The sequence below is a fragment of the Marmota monax genome, unplaced genomic scaffold, assembly GCF_021218885.2.
Source record: "Marmota monax isolate L192 unplaced genomic scaffold, Marmota_monax_Labrador192_F-V1.1 WCK01_AAM20220418_F8-fsc00193, whole genome shotgun sequence".
Classification (NCBI taxonomy): domain Eukaryota; kingdom Metazoa; phylum Chordata; class Mammalia; order Rodentia; family Sciuridae; genus Marmota; species Marmota monax.
In genome coordinates, this window is record NW_026695203.1 from 4,761,820 (window position 1) to 4,783,970 (window position 22,151).

At 34.1% G+C, this 22,151-nt stretch overlaps 1 protein-coding gene across 18 annotated transcripts in view; it reads right to left on the reverse strand.

Annotated features, from left to right (window-relative positions):
- Nucleotides 1-22,151, reverse strand: part of Kmt2c (lysine methyltransferase 2C) — a 275,600-nt gene that overhangs the window by 163,143 nt on the left and 90,306 nt on the right. For 9 of the 18 annotated variants that reach the window (XM_046429840.2, XM_046429842.2, XM_046429847.2 and 6 more), the window contains 4 exons: nt 19,080-19,221; nt 14,565-14,762; nt 11,232-11,380; nt 10,182-10,291 (listed from right to left, as the gene is read on the reverse strand). In XM_046429840.2, coding sequence (XP_046285796.1) covers nt 10,182-10,291; nt 11,232-11,380; nt 14,565-14,762; nt 19,080-19,221 — 599 coding nt within the window. The other 9 variants (XM_046429846.2, XM_046429841.2, XM_058574363.1 and 6 more) reach the window with 5 other exon arrangements.

Here is a 22,151-nt window from a genome sequence, read left to right on the forward strand (position 1 = left end):
GATCTGCAAGTTGTTTTACATATTCTAGAATCCAAATATCTGGCCAAATTTTTTTTTTTTTTTTTTAAAGGCAAACCCAGTCTAGACGGCCCCTTCTTTTTTTTTTTTTTTTTTTAATTTATTTATTTTTAGTTCTCGGCGGACACAACATCTTTGTTGGTATGTGGTGCTGAGTATCGAACCCGGGCCGCACGCATGGCAGGCGAGCGCGCTACTGCTTGAGCCACATCCCCAGCCCTATCTGGCCAAATTTATTGCCATTATATTCTTCCTCTCCATGGCTCAAGTTTTCACTTTTATGGGTGTTTTTGTTTCTATGTTTTTTGTGGTGCTAATAATCAAATCCATGGCCTCACACATGCCAGAAAAGCAATCTACCCCTGAGGCATATGGTATCTTTAACAAGTTATTTTACTAATGTAGTTGAATTCTCCAATATTCTCTTTTAAAGTTAGTGCTTTCTGTGCTTTCAGAATACCACTGCAAGCCTATTCTCTACATTATGTTTTTGAAAATATATACTTTTATGTGAAAATATAAAGGGCCAAAAGAAACCTGAAGACATTTTCTTATTGTTTGTTGTCTCGATTGTCAGTACTTTGATCTTGTTTTCTAGTATGCATGGTAACTTTCTGTTTGTTTTTGTTAAAGTTGTAGAGAAATTTTGAGGCACTGGATGATATTATTTTCCACCAGAGATTTTCATTTTTTTCTTCAGATAGGCACTCAGGCTGTAGAAGATCATTGTTTTTAATATTCATTTTTTAGTTGTAGTTGGATACAATACCTTTATTTTATTTACTTTTATGTGGTGCTGAGGATCAAACCCAGGGCCTCACACTTACTAGGTGAGTGCTCTACTGCTGAGCCACAACCCCAGCCCTAGAAGATCATTTTTTGAAAAACTATTTTTTTTTTAATTGTAGATGGACACAGTACCTTTATTTTATTTATTTTTACATGGTGCTGAGAATAGAACCCTGCGTCTCACAAGTTCTAGGCAAGTGCTCTACCACTGAGCCACAACCCTAACCCTAACCCTAGAAAACCATTTTAATTCAATGTATACAAGAGCTGATCTGAAGCTGGGTTTCAAGACTTTGTGGAAACATTTTTCCCCCCAGCTTTCCCTTATTTCAAGGGTGGAAACCAAGGATCAGCAAACTTTTTCTGAAAAGGTCCAGATATTAACTATTTTAGGCTTTGTGAGACAAGAGGGGAAAAAAAATCAACACTATTATCAATGTATGTACTTAACAAGAAAGAAAACAAATTTTCACAAATTTGATTGTATTATTCAAATTGTGATAACTGCATAAAATATTTTACAACAAATCAAATTAAAAATAGTGGAATTTGGAGGTGAGATAACATTTCACATTACTGAAGTTCAAAGCCATTTTTACCTATCATAAAAATTGACTATAGATGTAAATCTATTCATGTTTATCTATAATGAAATTTTACATATCCATTTTAAGCAAAAATGCTGTCAACTAATAATATCAACAGTATATAACAAGCATATTCATCTTTGAAAGGTATTTATAAAATTTATTACACTGTTTTCTTGACCTTTTACCATGCCACTATATTGTAAAATAATCACTTTCAATTAAAAGATAGGTTGAAGCGCCTCAGTTACAAAGTTAAATGCATTCTGAAATATAGAAATTTCCTTTCTATTTACCTTAAGGTCTTAAAGTGCTACAGGATCTATCATTTGAGAATAGATTCCTCCAGTCAATTTATTTAGGCATGAAGACCTTGATTTTTATTTTAAACTCTGACAGCATCTGAACTGTTTAAAGTGGATCACTATTATTTGTGATTCAAATAACAGTAGATAGTGTATAAATGATATTACCGTAGTGTAAGTTTCGAATATAAGCACTTCTTTATCCTCGAAATTTCAGGTTGAATTCTTACTGAATACTACAAAGCCTGCAATGAAGCATAACTTGCAAGCTCATGTATTTGATATAGTGTTTGAGAGCAATTTTATCATTCAGAAAAAAATTCATCTTGGTCCTCAGCTAAGAAAACTGCAGTAAAGACCTGGGGTGTGGCTCAGCGGTAGAACGCTCGCCTAGCACCTGCGAGCCCTGGGTTCAGTCCTCAGCACGACTTAAAAATAAACAAAATAAAGATATTGTATCCAATTACAACTAAAAAATAAATATTTTTTATAAAACTTCACTAAGTCATCCAATTGTGTAGAAGAGTAATTCACTCATATCTAAAAAAATTAATAGAATTTAACAGTAAATCCACAAGAATAAATCAAATTCATTGTTAACACTATTAATTTATTAATACATGACCAATTTAAATATTTTCTGCAAAGTATCTGCTAACAAATTATACAACATATAACCACAGGTTTTAAACACTTATTATTATTTACTCTTTTCTCTTTTTTTGGTACAGGGGATTGAACCTGGGGTGCTTAACCACTAGGCCACATCCCCAGCCCTTTTTTTTTTCCTTAATATTTTATTAGATACAGGGTTCTCGCTGAGTTGCTTAGGGCCTAATTTGCTGAGGCTGACTTTAAAATTGCAATCCTCTGTCTCAGCCTCCCAAACCGCCGAGATTACAGGCATGTGCCACCACGTCTGATTTAAACACCTTGTATTTTAACAAGCTTTATAAATTTATCCTACTGATGTATTAAGAAACTGTGAGATAGACAGATAAACAGAAATAAATGGAGTCCTACTCACCCATTAAAAAGAAGGAAATTGGGCTGGGGATATAACTCAGTTGGTAAAGTGCTTGCCTAGCATGCACAAGGCCCTGGGTACAATCACCAGCAAAACCAATAAAAAATAAAAATAAAAATGAAATTATGGCATTTGGTGGCAAATGGATAAAAATGGAGAATATGATGCTAAATGAAATAAACCAAACTCAGAAACTCAGAAGTCAAATGTTTTCTCTCATATGCGGAAGCATATAAGACTAAATACGAATTAAAACAGAGAAACTAGAGTAAAATAAAGGAAAGTGGGAGGAAAAGGATAGATTGCATAAGGAATCAATGAAATACAAATTAACAGACAAGCACAAGGATGTCTAATAGAATAAAGGAAGGAGAAGGGCAGGTGGGAGAAGAAAAGGAAGGAAAAGTGGGAATAATGAATTGGAATCGATTTCCATGCATATCTGAGTTTGGTGAGATGTAGTATGTATGACCATTAAGTGCTAATAAAAAAAATACATACATACATAAATTTGTCCAGCTGACATCTTTGTCTGCTTCACACTTATTCTTACCGATATCTGTTACAACACATTCCAAAAGATTCCAGTTCAGATTGTAATGAACTAGCATTTTCTCAATTTCTCATGTTTTCCCTTGTAGTTATTTCTCATAGATATTTCATAAAAACTAAGTCTTCAATTGCTTCAAACTCATTATTGACTGCTGGAATTAATAACAACTGAGCAGAACTGGTAGCATTTATTGACTCACCAAAAGTCTACAACACTACTGGAAATCCCTTGCTTTGTTTTTAAAATGACCCTTCACATTGCTCTCAATTTCCTTAACTTTTAAAGTAACTACTCTCGTGCAAGAGAGTGTTCAGCAAGCTTATTTTCTGTGGATACATATCTTTAGTTGCCATACTCAAACACAATTTCATTACCTCACAATTGTTAAAATGGTTTTTCTTTACCCCTGTTTGGCTAACAAATGAGCCATTTAGAAACTTATTTTAATTACAGTCTAAGTTTCATTTTTTTACTTTTAGAAAGAAATCCTGCTCATATTTTGTTTTAATTAACTATTCCTTCTGACCTCTATATTCCTGTGAAATGATAACATTGTACTCAGTACTGTATTATTAACATATTTATTCTTCTTTTACACACCTATACTGTTCTAGTATAATAAATATAATGCTTTCCCATCTAATGACAATAAAATCCACTCTGCTATGCCTCAAAAACACTACCACTCGAAGTCCACTTCTCTCCTTTAAACATGATAGGCATGCTCTGATAATAAAAGAAATAAGACACAAGGACAATATATGGGGCATTCAAAATTTGAAAAATTAAAACTTCATCACTGTAATTTGCAGTATGCAATCAACAATTCAAAGTATATGTGATCTATGCAGCAACAACTCAACTCTATACATGTAGTGGCAACATGAGACCCAGATAGTATGCTAATCAGCTGTGGCTTCCTTAAAGTAAAACTTTATTTTTGGACAGTAGCACTTGAATTTCATATGATTTTCATGTATCATGAAATTCATTATCTCTTTTTCCCCCCAACCATTTGAAAAAATGTAAAAAACTATTATTAGCTTGTGGACCACCTAGAGGACTATATTTGACCCATAGGCCATAATTTGCTGATCTCTGGTATAGTCTTCAAGGGTCCCAAATGGAAATGTATAGTACGTAATGGACCAAAACTCTTTTTTGCCATCCCAGCTCTGTAGACTGCCAAAAACTTTTTTCAGCCTTTGCAACATCTCAGCTGTTTTTTCATGAACTGAAAAAAATGCCTCCAGGGGAAAATACTCATGTCAAACTGACCCATGTACAACCCTGGGAGCTCTCATTCCTTCAAGTCTTTATTACTGTACTAGCTTTCTGTTGTTTTAAATATCTCTTTGGAAAACTATTTTATATAACAATTCTAATTATTCTCAGTGGAAGGTCTGTTCTAAGTTTTCTGCTATAGATGAAGGTACAAGTTACACATTCATTACCCAATATTAAGACTTTGCATAAAGCTATAGTAACCATGATAGCAACGACATTATCACTGGATACATGAGTATAAAAATGAACTAAAATAAAGAGCCTAGAAAAACCCATACATATAGTGAACATTTGCTATCTAATGCAAGTTATATTTGAAATAAGTGGAACACAAGAAAAGATATTTCAATAAATGGTGTAGTTAGAGTAGGCTCTCCACATGTGAAAAAACAAAATTAGATTCCTATATTACATGAAACATAAATAATTTTAAGTAATAAAACATGTACATATTAGTGCATAAGCTATATAAATAAATTTAAAAAAACATTTTTAGGACACATTAGAAACTGCTGAAAGTTAAATTTGGAGTAAACATGTTACTGTTAACAAAGGTCCATCTCTGGTGACCCCAATAAAGTAGGTTGGCCACACACTCAAAAGGCAAAAAGTAATAGCAAAAAAAAACAAGAAAGAAGCTTTAATCAGTACGGCCACACTGAGAAGACATGGGGCACAGCATTTCCAGCTCTGTATATGGGGATACTGACATGAACTCCTAGATTATGTACACAAGGGGGATCAGAAGTGTGCAAACTGTGGTCTGGTTGACCACTATCTCAGGAATGGTCAGGCAGGGCCTTATCAGCAGAAATTTAAAAATTGCTGGTGCCTGAGGGGGTAGAGTCATCTAAAGATGTCATCAATCAGACCTGTTGGTCCTGAAATCCAAGATGACTGGCTTGGAACAAAGGGAACAGATGCAAAATGCAGGCAGAGATACCAGGTAAACATCTGTAAACACAAGTGAAGAATCAGTTTGTTTGTTTTTTTTTTTTTTTTTTTTTTAGCAAAAGCAGTCTCTAAGTCCTTTTTAAATTACCATAGTTCAAAATTCAAAATTTAATAAAGGGTATGCAATGAAAAGTCACCTTATATACAGAGCTACAGACATAGAAAATATTCCATAGAGGCAAAAAAAAAAAAAAAAAAAAAAAAAACTCTGTTTCCTATGCAATCTTCAAAAGGTATTTTACAGATATATCATTTTGTATTAATCTCGGCCCCTCCCCCACAGAATACATCCAAGAGATCCATTAGTGTCAAAGAATAACATTCTCCTCATCACAAACTCAAGTTCTTTAAGCCAAACTTATTTAAACCTAAAAATTAAAATATAAATTATGACTTTTTTGGAGAAAAGTCTTAAGGTCAAGGTCTCCATAGATGAACAGGACCGCCAATTTTCACAAGGGTTTTACGTAAGTATATAAAACTTTCAATTTCTAAAATAGAAATATCCAATTTCTTCTTTGTTTCCACCCGACTTTGTTTCCTACATAAAAATTTCAGGGTTTGAGCTGGGGATGTGGCTCAAGCGGTAGCACACTCGCCTGGCATGCGCGAGGCACTGGATTCAATCCTCAACACCACATAAAGATAAAATAAAGATATTGTGTTCACCTAAAACTAAATATTAATTTAAAAAAATCAGGGTTTAGTTGGCATGGTAACAGGAAACAAACACATTAACTTTTAGGTATATGTACACATATATGCCTAAATGTATATTTACATGTATATATATCTAATGGTGTTCTGAGGTCAAACAACTATCTTGAATTATCTTGCAAAAACTAGACCTTGCACTCAGTACTGTGATGAAATAATTCATGCAAGATTTGCTGGTATCTTCTTCATAGCCACTGCATTTTAGGATAAAAAGAAAATAATTTCTAACTCTGCAGATGAAGAATCTTTAGTATCAACCGATAATATGATTGGGGAAGATATTATTTGACATTAGCTAAGAGTATCACAGACAGACCAAGAAGTCAAAATTTCTAATTTCCTCCCATTGAAAATACTGTTTATGAGCCAGGTACAGAGGCACATGGCTATAATTCCAGAGCCTCAGGAGGCTGAGGCAAGAGGATTCCAAATTCGAGACCAGTTTTGACATATTAGTGACACATCCTGCCTAAAATTTAAAAAGTATTTAGAATGTAACTCAGTAGTAAAGCATCCCTGGGTCCAAGCCCCAATTAAAGAAATTAATAAACACACACACACACACACACACATTATATTAAGCATATTAATCTTATAAAAGTAGTAACACCGGCAGTTGAACAAGGATTTCTCAACTTCGGCGCTACTGACTTTTGAGCTAGATAATTCTTTGTTGTGGGAGGCTGTTCGTTACAAATTGTTCAGCAGTGGCCCTAGTCTTTATCCACTAACTGCCAGAATGACACACCTCCCCACTCAAACTCATGCACTGGAATTTGCCCTTCAGTGGAAAATTCCTTTCATGCATTTAGCTATTTCAAGATAGAAGACTCTCTCATGTTTCAAGTCTTCATTAGGTACCAGACAAAAAAAAAAAAAAACAAACCAGAATAGATGCTGCCCAAGCCCTTGTAGGGCTTATAGCCTTCACAGGGAGATCAACAGAAAGTTATCAAAAGGAGAGAAACATCACACATTTCACTGAGAATGCATAAGGATGCATTCTTAAGAAAAGATGGGCACAATCAAAACATTTTATGGAAGAATACAACCCCTGTTCCTGAGCTTTCTATCTTGTTCTCTCACCTTAGATTGAATACCCAAATTCTAACTTCAGGTCATTTTTGCATTTCATTTTAATGAATGTCACAGGTTAAAAATTTTTTTCTGCAAAAAGGAGATCTAAATAGAAGTAGTACATGAGTTTTACAACTAGTTCTCAATCCCAATCAAAATTATTGAAATTTAAGATAGTAAAATTTCACACTCCCTAATTTAAAAGTATTAATTTTTAAAAAATGGGTTTACAACACAGCAAACCTGTGGAATGTGACAGACATCATTATCCAAAATACATGTATGAAGACACGAATTGGGTGTCAACCTACTTTACGTACAGAGATATCTGTATAAATATTAAAAACCATGTTCTACTTCCGATACAATTTCAATACCACAAGTGCATTTACCTTTTTCTTACTTGTAGTTTCTTTCTTCAACACTGAGAAACCTAATTCTAACTGTCTACATGTAATTTATTTGATTCCCTTCTTTCCACCTGTTTTCTCTCTTACCTCTCATTAGTAACCAGTATGTTTAGTTTCTGGTGTATCCTTATCGGGCTTCTTTTCCACTATTAAGCATGTATTCTTAGATCTCATTTTTTCTTATATAAAGAGTACAACACTACAAATGTTCTTTTACTTTTTCTTCATTTAATAATATATCATGGAAACCACTCTACACCCGGTCACAGATATTACTCAGTAATATCTACATAGTATTCCACTATATGGCTGTACCATAGTTTATTCAACCATTTAGGTAACCTAACAATATGGGCATTTATGTTCTTTATAATACATTACAAATTAAACAATGCTAATTGCTCACATTTCTGTGTTACTGGAGGCATGTTCAGAATTGATTCCTAGACGAATCAAAGATTACATGCATATGCAGTTTATGATGATCACCAAATTTGCCTCCAGAATATTGGCAACAATTTGCATTCCAACCACCAAAGCATGAGGATATCCGTTTCCCCACAGCCTTTTCAACAAATGTGTTGTTATATGTTTGAAATTCTGTCAGTCAGACAATCTTTCTTAAGTGCAAATTTTAGCTACATGGTTCATCCAGTGTCTATCTGATAAAGGAGAAAACAACAAAATAAACAAAAAGCAGTAGAAATGGCAATAAACATAACACTACTATAAATTTGATTGACTAAATTAGTGGTAAGATAAAGGTTTGACAATGCTGCCACTAGTGCCCTTATCATCTACAAACCACCTACCTGCTGCAAGCATTCTCTCAGTATTTGATTTGATTGGGTCTATATAATACTAATGCCTAGGTGAAGTTAAAAGAAATGCTGGTCTCCCAAAGACGCCAGCAGTCCTCTCCCAAGGACAGAGCAAAGCCTTGAGCTCTAAATACTATTTAAATATTTAGTAACATTTATAAAAAGTAAAAATAGTACCTTCTATCCAGAAAAGAGAGGTGAGGTAACCTTCCTTTTAACTATCCTCTCAGCAAACAACTACAGAAGATCTATTTATGCATATGCACACAACTATTTTTCTGTATTTGTCATAAATATCACCATGTGTACTAATTTCCTCTGGTCTTAGTGCAACACTATAAAGTTCATGTTAGCCTTAGTTCATGGCCTTCCCTGTAATAATTTCACAGCCACACAGGAAAAAAAAAAAAAAAAAAAAACAAAAAACCTACTTCCAAAACTACTCTTAAAGTAATCCACAAAAGAGAAGGTTCTCACTAGTCCATCAAGTCTTAAGTCTTAATCTGGCTAAGTACATTCAGACTAGGCAATGTACCATTAAGCATTATACTGTTCAAAACTTACTAACATGGTGCTGGGGTTGTGGCTCAGTGGTAGAGCGCTTGCCTACCATGTGTGAGGCACTGTGTTCGAGTCTCAGCACCACATATAAGCAAATAAATAAATAAAGTTCCATCAATAAATAATAAAAAATATTTTTAAGTGCATTTGATTTCAATACAGAAAAATGTCTAAGATTTTAAAACAAAACAACAACAACAAAACTAATAACATGCATTCAAATGTAATGCCAAATTTTCCAGATGAGCATTCTGACTTGATTATTCTTAAGGTAACAGTTACCCACCCATGTGAATTAGATCATTTCAATAATCTGAATAAAGCTGTTGTTATAAAAGGTGAATAATTACTTGAATCAAGGTCTTTGGCTCACCCTATACATTTGAGAGCTTTGCCTATATTCTACCTATGAAAGCCCAGATAGGGTGGTCTAAAATTTCTAGTTTTAATGTTCCTTTAGCACTGTCTCACTTCTTCCAAATACATGTGTAAGAAACCAAAGCAACAACATTTCAGCTTCCTGTTCTTACCAATGGGTGTTAACTGTTGCATTATTTTTGTGATTGTTCCAAATATCACATGAAAATGACAGCAGTGAAAGCTCTGAAAAATGGAAGACTATGTGCACATTATGTAAGGAGGACATCACAAAGATTAACTGAACTGCCAACTGTACCAAAATTTTTTAATCAATGTTTAAAATATTGGAATTAGATAACCTGCACACTAAAAGACATGTTAAATATCTTGTCATTCTTATTTTGAAGCTTCATCAGTTTTATCTTAAAGAGTAACCATATAGATGTAAAAGTACATAGTTAGCAATACCCATTTCCAAAAACATTAATTTCTGATTTAAGTGTAAAATATTAAAGATTAAATTTATTGAATAACTGCACATACTATATTCTAGTGGCCTGTACAAATTACTCCATATAAATTACTAATTTACTATTTTGAGGGTTTTTTAACACTATGATAATCATTTAATAAATAATTCTTGCAGATAAACCTTTATGTTGAATAAAGCAAATTTTATAAAACCGTGGTTTAAATTTTAGCTTCTTTTACTTACTTCTGTGCTCCCTGAGACAACAGCTTTGTCCACATTCACTAACAATGGTTCTTCCACCTGGCACACTCCCAGCGACCACTCCACACAACGACGATGAGCCCAACAAGTGCCTCAAATGTGAAAAGTGAAAAGGAGAAAAAGAATAAACATCAAAAATATTAATGCAAATAAAGACCTAAAATGTCAAAGTCCTCTCTGCTGGGTAAGCACATAATGGTAGCGTGTACCACCCATCCAACAGTCCTTCTCAGATCATGCCCCAGTCTGCGAGCTGCAGCACCAACGTCAACCTGGGGACTTGTTAGAAACGCACAATCTCAGGCGACAACTGAGAACAACTGAATCAGAAGTTCTTGCAGTACAGCCCAGTAATCTGAGCTGAAATGAAGTTAGTTTTTATTCATTATATTTAAATATTACTGTTTTATTTGGTATCTTAATATAAAAACAAAAGGAACATTATTTAATATCTTGTTGATGACAAAGGGGATGTATAAAAAATTAACACTCCCACAACACATTCCACTTGATCCCAAGCAAGAGCACCCACCACTCATCAGTAACAGCTCAGTCTTTAAATTCTCTATCACACAGCAATTGAACCACTATCGATGGATTTGTAGTTCAAGCATAGAATGAGATTTACTTAAAATTCCAACAGCTCCATATCATGAGTATGAGCTCATTATATTGTTTATTATAAGAGAATACATGTGGCTAAAAATTTACTGTCTTCCATCCCGACAGGAAAGTGCTATACTCCCCCAAGTTTTCACACACTCCTTTAAAATTTTCTCTTTCCTCAATTTTCACAGAACCACGGGGCTGCTATCCACACGACAGTATATAAATATTTATAAAAGCAACCTGTCCAGTGTTAACTCTGCAGACTGTAAATAAATTAGGTAATCATAATTTACCTAATCAGATATGTTTAATGACATTTTTATAATATGACCCTAATAACTTCTAGAGAATAAATTGATAATGCCCTAAAATTTCAGTGCTTCCAGAAACAAGAAGCAGCTGTTACTGAAGAGAAGCCCCTACCTGTAGGATCAAATAAGGCTTGGACATCAATGGCATCTGGAAGGCCAACCAGACTGAGTTCATCCCACAATTTACCGGCCTGATCATCTGAAGCTGTCTGGGTGCTTACACTTACACAAGACACTGTACTCTGAGGAGAAGATCGCTCTCTGAAAATAAAGTGAAATAAGATAAATAGCTGCGAAAGTGATAAGAAGTAGAAAATTGCTTCATTTTATAACAATTTGAGTACAATGTACTGCCAAATAAATTTTAATTTATTAGATATAAACTGTCATAAAACAATTTTTAGAATTCAATTATTATTCAGAGTATAATATTAAAATGGTGCCATATTATTTCATGTAAGCAACTAAGAGTCTTCAAATACATAAGAATTAAAATTACAGTTGTAAATTTATTTTTCCATTCTCTTAAAAAAAAAAAAAAAAGACTCTAGTCAGGAACAATGTTTTTAGTACATACAATGACTATTCCCTTCGTCCTTACTTAAATGCTTACAAAACATAACTTGAGAAAACTTTAATGTGCTTTAAGTTAGAGAACTGCCACAGAAGAGGTAGCAGTTCATTTCAAGTAAAGAAAGGTTATTTTCCAGGGAAAACACAGCGTTAAAAGGGAGGCGGGAAGTGCAAGTGGGTGGAACACGTCAGCTGTAGCGTCTTATGGTCGCCTCAACAAATCTCAACAGCTGGCCCGTGGTGTGATGTTGCAAGTAGTCTCAATCAAGACTGCACCTCACAAACCAGAATTCAGAGCAAAAACAAAATAGCTACTAAAGGCATAAGAAAGACAGTCTAGCAGCTAACACTACAGTATAAAAACTGAATGCCAAATGCTGAATAAATGATAACATATGAGAGTTTTCAGGCTTTCAAGCCCTAATACTTTATTATTTAAGAGCATTCAATAAATAAAGATGGTTATTGTGTTCAGCATTAAATATGGGAAGTCAGATGACTGCCACTGAAACTTAAAATCTTCTCCTAATATCATAGTATTTTAACCTGATGATAATTCTGGATTAAATCACTATTGAATATAGATCATAACTCACTGCACTTCTGTATGCTGGATATTTATCATGATTCCTATTAAGAGAAAATCAGCACAATGACCAGGGTACTAAACTTTTTTATACCTGGAATCATTGAAAGAAAAAAAGTATTAACATATTTCAATAAGTACATTTAAATATCAAACCATATAAAATAACCAGTAACTTTATGTTTAGCATTAGAAATGCATAAAGAGGTTCAGCATGCTATGCTAACTTAAATTCTCATTTTTATAAATGCCCACAGTAAAATGAGAACAAATACTTTTCTACACATATAATCTTCATTCCTATAAATATATTCATTACTAATCATTGTTATTTTGTTGGGAGAAATAAAGACTAACAGGTCATCTATAAATACTATTATTTTAGCATTTTTTACACTAGCATTTGATGGGAAACATGGTGTAGAAACCAATGGAATGACTCATCAGTCTATTACTAATCAGTTCCTAACCAGAAGCTTGGTGAAATTCAACCATCAGGTTTTGAGACTAGTTTATGTATATACCATATCAGATGCCAATGTCAATCCTACAGATGGTAGCAGCTCAGCTTAGGAAAGAGTATCAAGAGAAGTCAGCTGAAATACATACCCATAAAATTTCAAGTTATAAAGCAGAAAAAAAAAAAGGCAAGAACATTTGATTATATATTCTTATATTTAGTGCAAACAAGAAGAAAAATCCAATTAAAAAAAAACTTCCTCTCAATTTTTGTAAATTAACTAGGTGTTCATACTTCATTAGTAACACATTTTGCAAATATTTAAAATCATTACTAAAATAAATTCGCTGTCTACCCCCATATGACTGCTGAATTTTCTAAGTGGACTTTATTACAGGCTTTTCATCATTAATTAACCAACTGGATAAGCACTAAATATATATAACAGCTTTTCAGTAAGGCCAGGCTATTTTGCAAATATAAATTACCTGAGCTCATAAAATTTTTCAATAAAAATTAGCTTCATTTGTAAAATAAGTAAATAAATGAAGCCCAGTTCTATTTCCCAGGACTGGGTTTTGTCTAATTGCCATTATTAAAGACGGAACATGAGAATATAAGATATACCCTGGTTCAATTCATCAAATGTGCTAATTACAGATAGACATTGTAAGTTTGCTGGACTTTTGATATATTTTATTAACATGTAAGCACTCAACTAATAACAAAAGATAAAATACCTATATATGATTTAATTACAGCCTTAGAAATATGAGGAGTCTCCAAATACAGTACTTCCAGAGCTTCCTTAAACTGTTCTACCTTAAATTCTTTAAAGATTGTCTCTGTTATTGTTTCAATTCCTGCTTCAAGTATTCAAGGCATTGGCAGCAGTTCAAAAACAATGAGCCAATCAAGGAAGAACAGCACAACGGTGCTTCAGTACTTAAATTTGGAGATAAGCCAGACAGCACTTGGGTGATTACATCATCAACCTCAAGGAATAGAGCTGGTTAGCCTTCCAAATGAATATTTATTAATCAACTACAGAAACTTCTCTCCTAACCAGCAAAGCCAAGTCCATATATTGAGAGCCTTTAAAAACAACCACACAAAATATTTAAAAAGCATATTAGACAAGAGTTTTAGGTGATTGCAATGTACCCATGAACACAGACATACCTATGTAATTATACAAATACTTATTTTTTTAAAAATTATCTTCTGTATCTGTAGAAAGAGTACTCTAAACATATAATTACAGAAGAAAAAGGGGGAGAGAAAGAAAGGGAGAGAATTGTATTATGCTGAGAATTTATAGGGCAGCTCAATATTCTCTGACACAAACACACATATAAATTAGATAAATTAATCAAACGAGAGAATGAATAAATGAATGACACAGAAGACATGAACAGTGACAAATTTGACTTTGCTATCATGTTAAACGCTTACCAAAAAAGGCTTATTTAGAGAAGAAAAGCAGGACCACACTGATGTATTGTCTTCTTGCATTTACAAATTCCATGAACTCCCTTCAGCCTATGTTATGTTCTCTAAAAGTTCCTTCCAAAAATTAACTTTTGTCATTATACTGATTTTGTTGTCATACAATTAAGAAAACAGATTTAAAAAAAAAAAAAGAAAGAAAGAAATTTCAAGGAAAGGACTGTTTCTGGGTTAATGGTGAGTCATTAAGTTTCTTCAGAAATGTGGGAAACAGGAGGAAATCTTTAATAGTGGTTCAACCCCATCTGTAAACTTAAAAACATCACGCTAAAAACAGTTTTATTCCATCCCAACAATTTAAATTCAAAACTGCTCACTTTCTCGGTCCTCTCTGTCGACGTGGAGCTGAATTTTGTATTTTCTCATAGGTCCCACTGCTGTTGTCATCAATGTCCCTGTTGGAAGTCTGGTTTTTCCATGGCAAGATAAATCCAGGTGTTACTCTGAATTGCTTTAAATCTCCTTGTCCTAAGGAACTTTTTTCCCCACAATAACAAAAAGCACAGAGTTGTTCACTGGTAAAAATGAAAAACGAAGAGAGACAGAAAAGAGAAAAGCCGCTTTACTCAACAATTCTTAAGTAACACACAACCAGATACTGGTGCTTCAAAATTATATCTTCAGTGCAAGCTACACTGTTTTCAACTTATTTTCTACAGTCTATTCTATGATTATACCATAGGAACAATTAAGTTTAATAATGATCATACCTATGAAATTCTACTTTTCTATAGCATGATTTTTCCCCCTTTCCTGTGGTGCTAGGGATAGAGTCCAGTGCTATACTCCTAAACCACCATGATTTTTCTAAAACTGTGAACATACCAAAATCAAAAAAATTCTAGGGCTAGGGTTGTGGCTCAGTGGTAGAGTTTTTGCCTAGCATGTGTGAGGTTACTGGGTTTAATTTTCAGCACCACATAAAAGTAAATAAAATAAAAGTCCATTGACAACTAAAATATATATATATATATATATACACACACACACACACACACACACACACACATTTAAATTCTAATTTATACTTACGAAAATGATCTGTAAAAAAAAAAAAAAATTTGACCAGGGCTGGGGTTGTGACTCAGTGGCAGAGTGCTCGCCTCATACAGGTAAGGCACTGGGTTCAATCCTTGCACCACATAAAAATCAATAAATGAAATAAAATATTGTGTCCATGTAAAACTAAAAAAAAAATTTTTTTAAATCTGACTAAAGAAAATCAGCACCACATATAAATAAATGAATAAAATAAAGGTCCATCAACATCTAAAAAAATAAATAAAACAAATAGTGCATGAATGTTAGTTTATCAATTATAACAAATGTACCACACTAATGCACAATGTTAACTAAACTGTGGGGGTTGGAGGTGTGGTGATGGAAACACTGTTCAATTATTCTATAAATCTAAAACTGTTCTAAAATTTAAAGTCTACTAATTTTCAAAAAGAAGAGATTAAAAAGTTAAAAAGATGAGCAGCGGATATATCTCAAGTGATAGAGTGACTGCCTAACATGTGTACAAGGTCCATGGTTCTATTCCCCAGCAAACACCTCCCGCCCCAAAGGAAGGACAAAAAAACAATACATACTATGGAATACAGACATAATAAGTGACCTTAGAAATAACAAAACTTAAACATATGTCTCCTCTTAGACATATTTTCTCTTTATACTGCTTCTACAACCAAATCTTTCTTCTCAGGCATTAAAAGTCTCCAACTATCACCCCTGCAGTAGCTACTCCATTAACTTTCATAACATTTTGCATTAACAAGGAATAGGAAAAAAATCTAGTTTTTTTAAATATTATATTCAATTCTGTTTGCAACCAAGAGTTTGCTCTTTTCAAGCATATTAAAACAATCTGAATATAGAGTTTGTATTAGCCATAAATAGACATGGTATATTCAAAAATGACAAATTTTACAGACAATATTCTCTGAAAATAATGCAATAAAACTAGAAACGTGCAACAGATGACTTAAAATTTTCTAAACATTGGTAAACTAGAAAATATATTGCTAAGAACCCTTCAGTTATTTACTGTAAAAATTTGTGAGATGGAGATAAAGTTGAAACTAAAGGGAAACTTAAAATTTACATAAATTATCAGTAGATTCAAGTTTAGATATTAGTAAGCTGAAGTTTTCAACTACAGACAGGGGGAAAAAATAAATGAAGACACTGATAGAACATTAATCAAAAGAAGACAAGAAACGAAAAGGAAAATAACAGAATCAGTGAAAATAGAGAAGATCAACAAAATCAAAAGCTCATTTTTCAAAAATATCTCTGGGGGAAAGAAAGCAGGCAAAATGCAAACAAAATACAGAGTAAAGGGGAGAAATAAGTATATATGCAACAAAGAGTAAAATTTTATTTTTACTCTCACCATTTTTTCAACCACTTCTTTTCAACACAGTTGAAAGTCCTAGAAGTCCTAGCTAGAGTGATGAAACAAGAGAAAAAAAGACAATTTTCTCTAATAGGAAACATGTAAATTTTTAAGAAATTTTTAAGTTATCTGTTGCACATATCTGTCTCTATTTGCTGATGTGATCTTATGCATATACAGAAAACCCTGAAGATGCCACCAAAAAATGCTAGAACAAAAAAAATGAATTCATTAAAGTTTCAGGATATGAAATCAACATTAAAAATAGTATTTCTACATATTAAAACTGAGCTAACCAAAATTTAGAGAACAATCTCATTTAACACTGGCAACAAATTTTTTTTTAATACTTCAGTGTAAATTTGGCTAAAGCAGTAAGAGACCTGTATCCTGGTAACTATAAAACACTGATATAAGAATCTGAAGAAAAACACAAATAAATAGAAAGTTACCTCATGTTCAGGGACTGGAAGAATACTGTGAAAATGTCCTTAATACCCAAAATAACCCAAAGATTAAATGAAGATCCTATCAAAATTTCAATGGCCAAAAAAAATCCAATGTCATTTTTCACAGAAATAGAAAAAACAATACTGAAATTTGTATGGAACCACAAAAGACCTTAAATAGCCAAAATTAGATGGAGTCAAAAGAACAAAGCTAAAGCATCACACTCTCTTGACTTCAAAACATATTATAAAATGATTATATATCAAAGCAGCATGACACTGGTATAAAAAGACACAAAAACTGATGGAACAGGAAAGACATTACAGAAATAAGCCCACACATCTTTTGTCAAAGATGCCAAGAACACACAATGGCAAAATAATCACCTCTTCAATAATTGGTGCTGGGAAAACTGGCTATCCACATACAGAAGAATGACCCTTATCTCACACCAAATACAAAAACCAACTCCAAATGGGTTAATGACTGAACTATAAGACCTGAAAGTGTTTGTTTTTTGCTTGTTTAAATATTTTTTTTAGTTGTAGTTGGACACAATACCTTTATTTATTTATTTTTATGTGGAGCTGAGAATTGAACCCAGAGCCTCACACGTGCTAGGCAAGCACTCTACCGCTGAGCCACAACCCTAGCCCTAAGTGTTTGGCTTCTAAGACATTTAAACCTTCCTAAAACTACTGGGGGAGAAGGAACTGCAGTATAATCAACACTTTTACACCCTTTACCTGGATTCACATAATAGTATAATAAGCAGGGTTGGTAAGGAGGTCTCTCTGGGAGATAAATCATGTGATAGAGAGCAATGCAAGCTCAAAGACCCTCATACAGAAACCTGATTGGTGTGTTCAGGAGCAGCAAAGACAGTGTGAAAAAGCACAGTGACAAAGAAAATCTCAGAGACAGCCAGGGGCAGATCATGCCTTGGAAAAATAGCAAGGATATGAAATGTTAAATATAATTTAAGTATTTAATTTCAATCCAACAGTATAAGATAATAGGGGGAGAAATGACTTACATTTTAGAATAATTTTTGCAACTTTGCTAAGAAAAAAAATGGAGGTAAAAAAAGTTGAAAGGTAAAGAGAATTAGATTATTTAATCCTTCAGATTGAAAGAAGGAAGAGAAGCAGGGAGGGAGAGGTGGTTTAAAAGGCTACAGCTTCCCAAGGGCAACAATGGCCTCAACCAAGATGACAGACAAGATAGTAAGAAGCTGTGTTGAGCCACAGGATTTAATGGTTTGGATTATCAGGTATGAGAAAAAAGAGAAATTGAGGATTAACTGTCCTAAGGTAACTGAGCATACATTGGTATTGTTTACTGAAATGGGAAAGCCCAGGGAAGAAGATCATCTGAGGCAGAGGTAGAGATAGCATGAATACTTTGGGACTGTTAAAGATGAGGTATCAAACACACCTCCAGATGGAGATGATGAGCAAACCAGCGGACAAGGAAATCTGGAGTGGAACTGGAAATAAAAATGGGGGGGCTCTTAAGGATACACAAGATCCACAGCTGTGAAACTGGAGGTGCTTTCCAGCGCGTGAAGAAAACCAGAAAGCAGGCAAGGTGTTGCCTACTTTAAAGCTGAACTATATACCAGTAAGTGGTAAGGTCCTATATTTCTTGTTTTAAAGAATGGGGAGAGGGTAAGGAAAAAGGACATACTCAAGTTTACAATTAAGTATCAAAAATCAGTTCTTATGCTAAATACTCACAGCTATCTCTTTGGCCAGGAATAGTATATTGCTAACTGTCTGTGTTCACATGGGGTGAACAGAGCAACACCCTAATGTACTCCCTGCTCTACAATCCCCAAACTCCATAGCCATCCTCCATCCCAACTACAGAGGTATTGGCCTTAAATTTAAAGCTACTAAACAATAAAACTCCATCGAGATTAACATCTCAAATCCTTCCTCCCTGAATTTTTACAATCCAGCTCTTTTGATTCTCTAACCTGATTTTGGCTTCTACACCAACAGAGACCAGGGAATTTGCAGAGTCCTCAGACACGGATCGCTGAAGAGCTGAGGCTGGCTGCTTGCTGCTATCCACTTCTGCTTCGGCATCCTCTTCTGCAGACTGTTCTTTGACTTCTGCTTCACAGAAAACAAGAGGTAAAAAGAGTCATTTTTATGTTTACATCAATCATTGGTGAATTTATCTACAACACATCTGTGTTAATGGAAAAAAATCAAACAACAAATGACAATACTTTACTGATAAAGAAAAAGTTCACATATATAATTAATGCTATTGTTTACATCTGTTCCCTTCAGCAAAAGGATAATCAAAAAATTTACACTTTAACAGTCATAAATTTCATAAAATGTTTCATCCTTGGCTTATAAAAAGACTTCTATAAAACAAAGTATTACTTTTCCTTGTGCCCACAGCAAAAATAGACTCAGAAGTTTCATCTTAGTAATATTATTATATTCAGGATTATAGCAGTTGATCTTCAGAACATATGAATTTCAGTGTGACTCTTTGAAGTTTTCATGTTTTATGAATTGAAATTCTCATTAATTTAAAACAATCATGGATTCTAATTATTAGCCATTCTAACAGTTAAATATTTGAAAAGAACACACCTTGATTATATTGTTTTTCAATTCTACTCAGGACTTTAACCCCAAATACCTCGTACTTCCTTTCTCAGGAGGCAACCTAACTGCTGAGAGGATTTTCAAACACCTTCACCACTAACTCAAACACCTTCACCACTAACATCATTCATCTCTTTAAATAAAAATCATATGCCCATTCTGGCTTTCTTGTGTATTACCAGAATAAAGAAACACTGCATCTCCACCAATGCTCCCAAGGCACTTCCACACTCTTGGTTATAAGCCTTCTCTTCTAACTCCAAATTTGTGTACACCTTTCCACACCAACCCCACACGCCTGCAAACAGTCAAGTAAATCATCAAGCCCTTTCAGCTGCTCCTGTTGGCACCAACTTCATGAAATGCCCTGTGGAGTGCCTGAGCTCCCTCACCTTCCCTTCACCTCCTCCTCAGCAGCTGTTCTCACCAACTCCACCAGGGGCCACGTACAAGCTTTCAAATTCCTAAAACCTCATTTCACACAAGGACTAAGGTCTACATCTGTAGCACCCCCTCTTCTCTGACATTCCCCAACACATGGGACCTGCACAGCAGACATACATAGCAGCTTGGATGCTAATTTTCACATCAAACTTGATCTTTCATTTCTCATTTCAGAACTTCAATTTGATGTCCCTATTTTGGGACTATCTTCTAAATTCAAAATGTATTTTAGGGGAAGTATTTTGGGAAAAGAATTTTGATAAATATTAATTTTATAGTTAGAAAAACTACAAATAATTGTAAATTCTGTCAAGTAAAATTAATAATTACATGAGGCATCAAACAGATGGTTTTGGTTTTCAGTGTTAATATTTTCCCTTTTTAAATTAAAACTGGAAAGTTTATTACATATTGCTTGTAAGGCACATCAACCAGTGTCCTGTCTACCCCTAGAAACAAAACTGATATAGAGTACCCAGAATCAAATCTACAAACACATATTTGTATGGGGGAGGACACTAATTTTGCTAATTTTACTATATTAAAATTCAAAATTTATATATAAAAAAAAGATGCCATGAGCAAAATGAATCCATCCCAGATGAAAGGAAATCCATGTAATTTATTTTCACAAAAAGATACTCAAATTCAGAATATGTCAAGGACTTTACAGATGAACAAGATAAAGCACATAACTGTAGAAAACAGATAAGGGACAAACTCCATATTCTCCTTCCTCTGTAGTACTCAATTTTAGGACAGCACATATCTGGCTCAGCCAATACTCTTTGCAACAAATCTTGGCAAGTTCTCACCCACAGAGTATGACCAGAAGTGACTGCCACTTCTTCTCCATCACCTAAAAGGAAGTGACCTGCTCTGAGCAAAATTATGTTACCCTTTCCTATGGACTGGAATGGACATGACAGCCACCCAGTTGCAGTACTGCAAATAAATCAATGCTCCAGAGGATGGCAAAAAAAAAAAAAAAAAAAAAAAACAAGAAAGAAAGAAAGTTTGGTCCAGAAACAAGCCACATGGAACAAAGCTGCCTCAAAAGCATGGATTCCTGCTACAGAAATACTATACAAGAGCAAAATGAATTTTATAAGCCACAGGTATATTTTGAATTCTCTGGCATAGCTGTTTAATTTCTGTTCTAATTAATACGGAAAGTGGTATCAGAAGTCTCATAACCAAAACTAATACTAAGTGGCTTAATAATCAGGTCATGAGATACTGATACTGCAGTATGAAAATCAACAGATCTTTTTCATGCAGTGTCCATATCTGACATAACTGCAACCCACAATAACTTGGAAAACAGACTATGCCTACAAGGCCTGTCACTCTAGGGAAATTATCTGGAAAGACCCAGAGTTCACTCTGTGTTGCCTGTTCTCTAGGGATCTACAAGAAGACGGAAAGGAATCCAGTTCTGCTAGAAATTCACTCTGCCTATTACATTTGAAGGACTATAAAATGGTATGTGTAAAACAGAGGTCCAACACACTTATGGGCACATTTTTGTTTGCACTGTTCTTAATATCAACAAGAAAGGTAAGAGAAAGAAACGAGGGCTGGCATTGTGGCTCAGTGGTAGAGCGCTCGCCTAGAATGTGTGAGGCACTGGGTTCGATCATCAGCACCACATAAAAAAATAAATAAGTAAAATAACGGTATTGTATCCATCTACAACCAAAAAAAAATTTAAAAAAGAAAGAAAGGAGAAATATAGAGTAAGATGGTGCTTCAGAGGCTCACAGATAGTGAGCCAAGTGGAACGGTCCCGTGTCATTACATTTCCTATGAACATTTTTTCCTCTAAAAGACAGCTCCATTTATCCCCTAACCCAAACTGTCCTGTCTGCTACTTGTTAATATGCTGCTATTTACCACTATAATATCTAATAGAAAATTTTCTTCTCCTGATAAACTGTATTACAGTTCTTATGTTTATCCCCTCACCCAAAAGG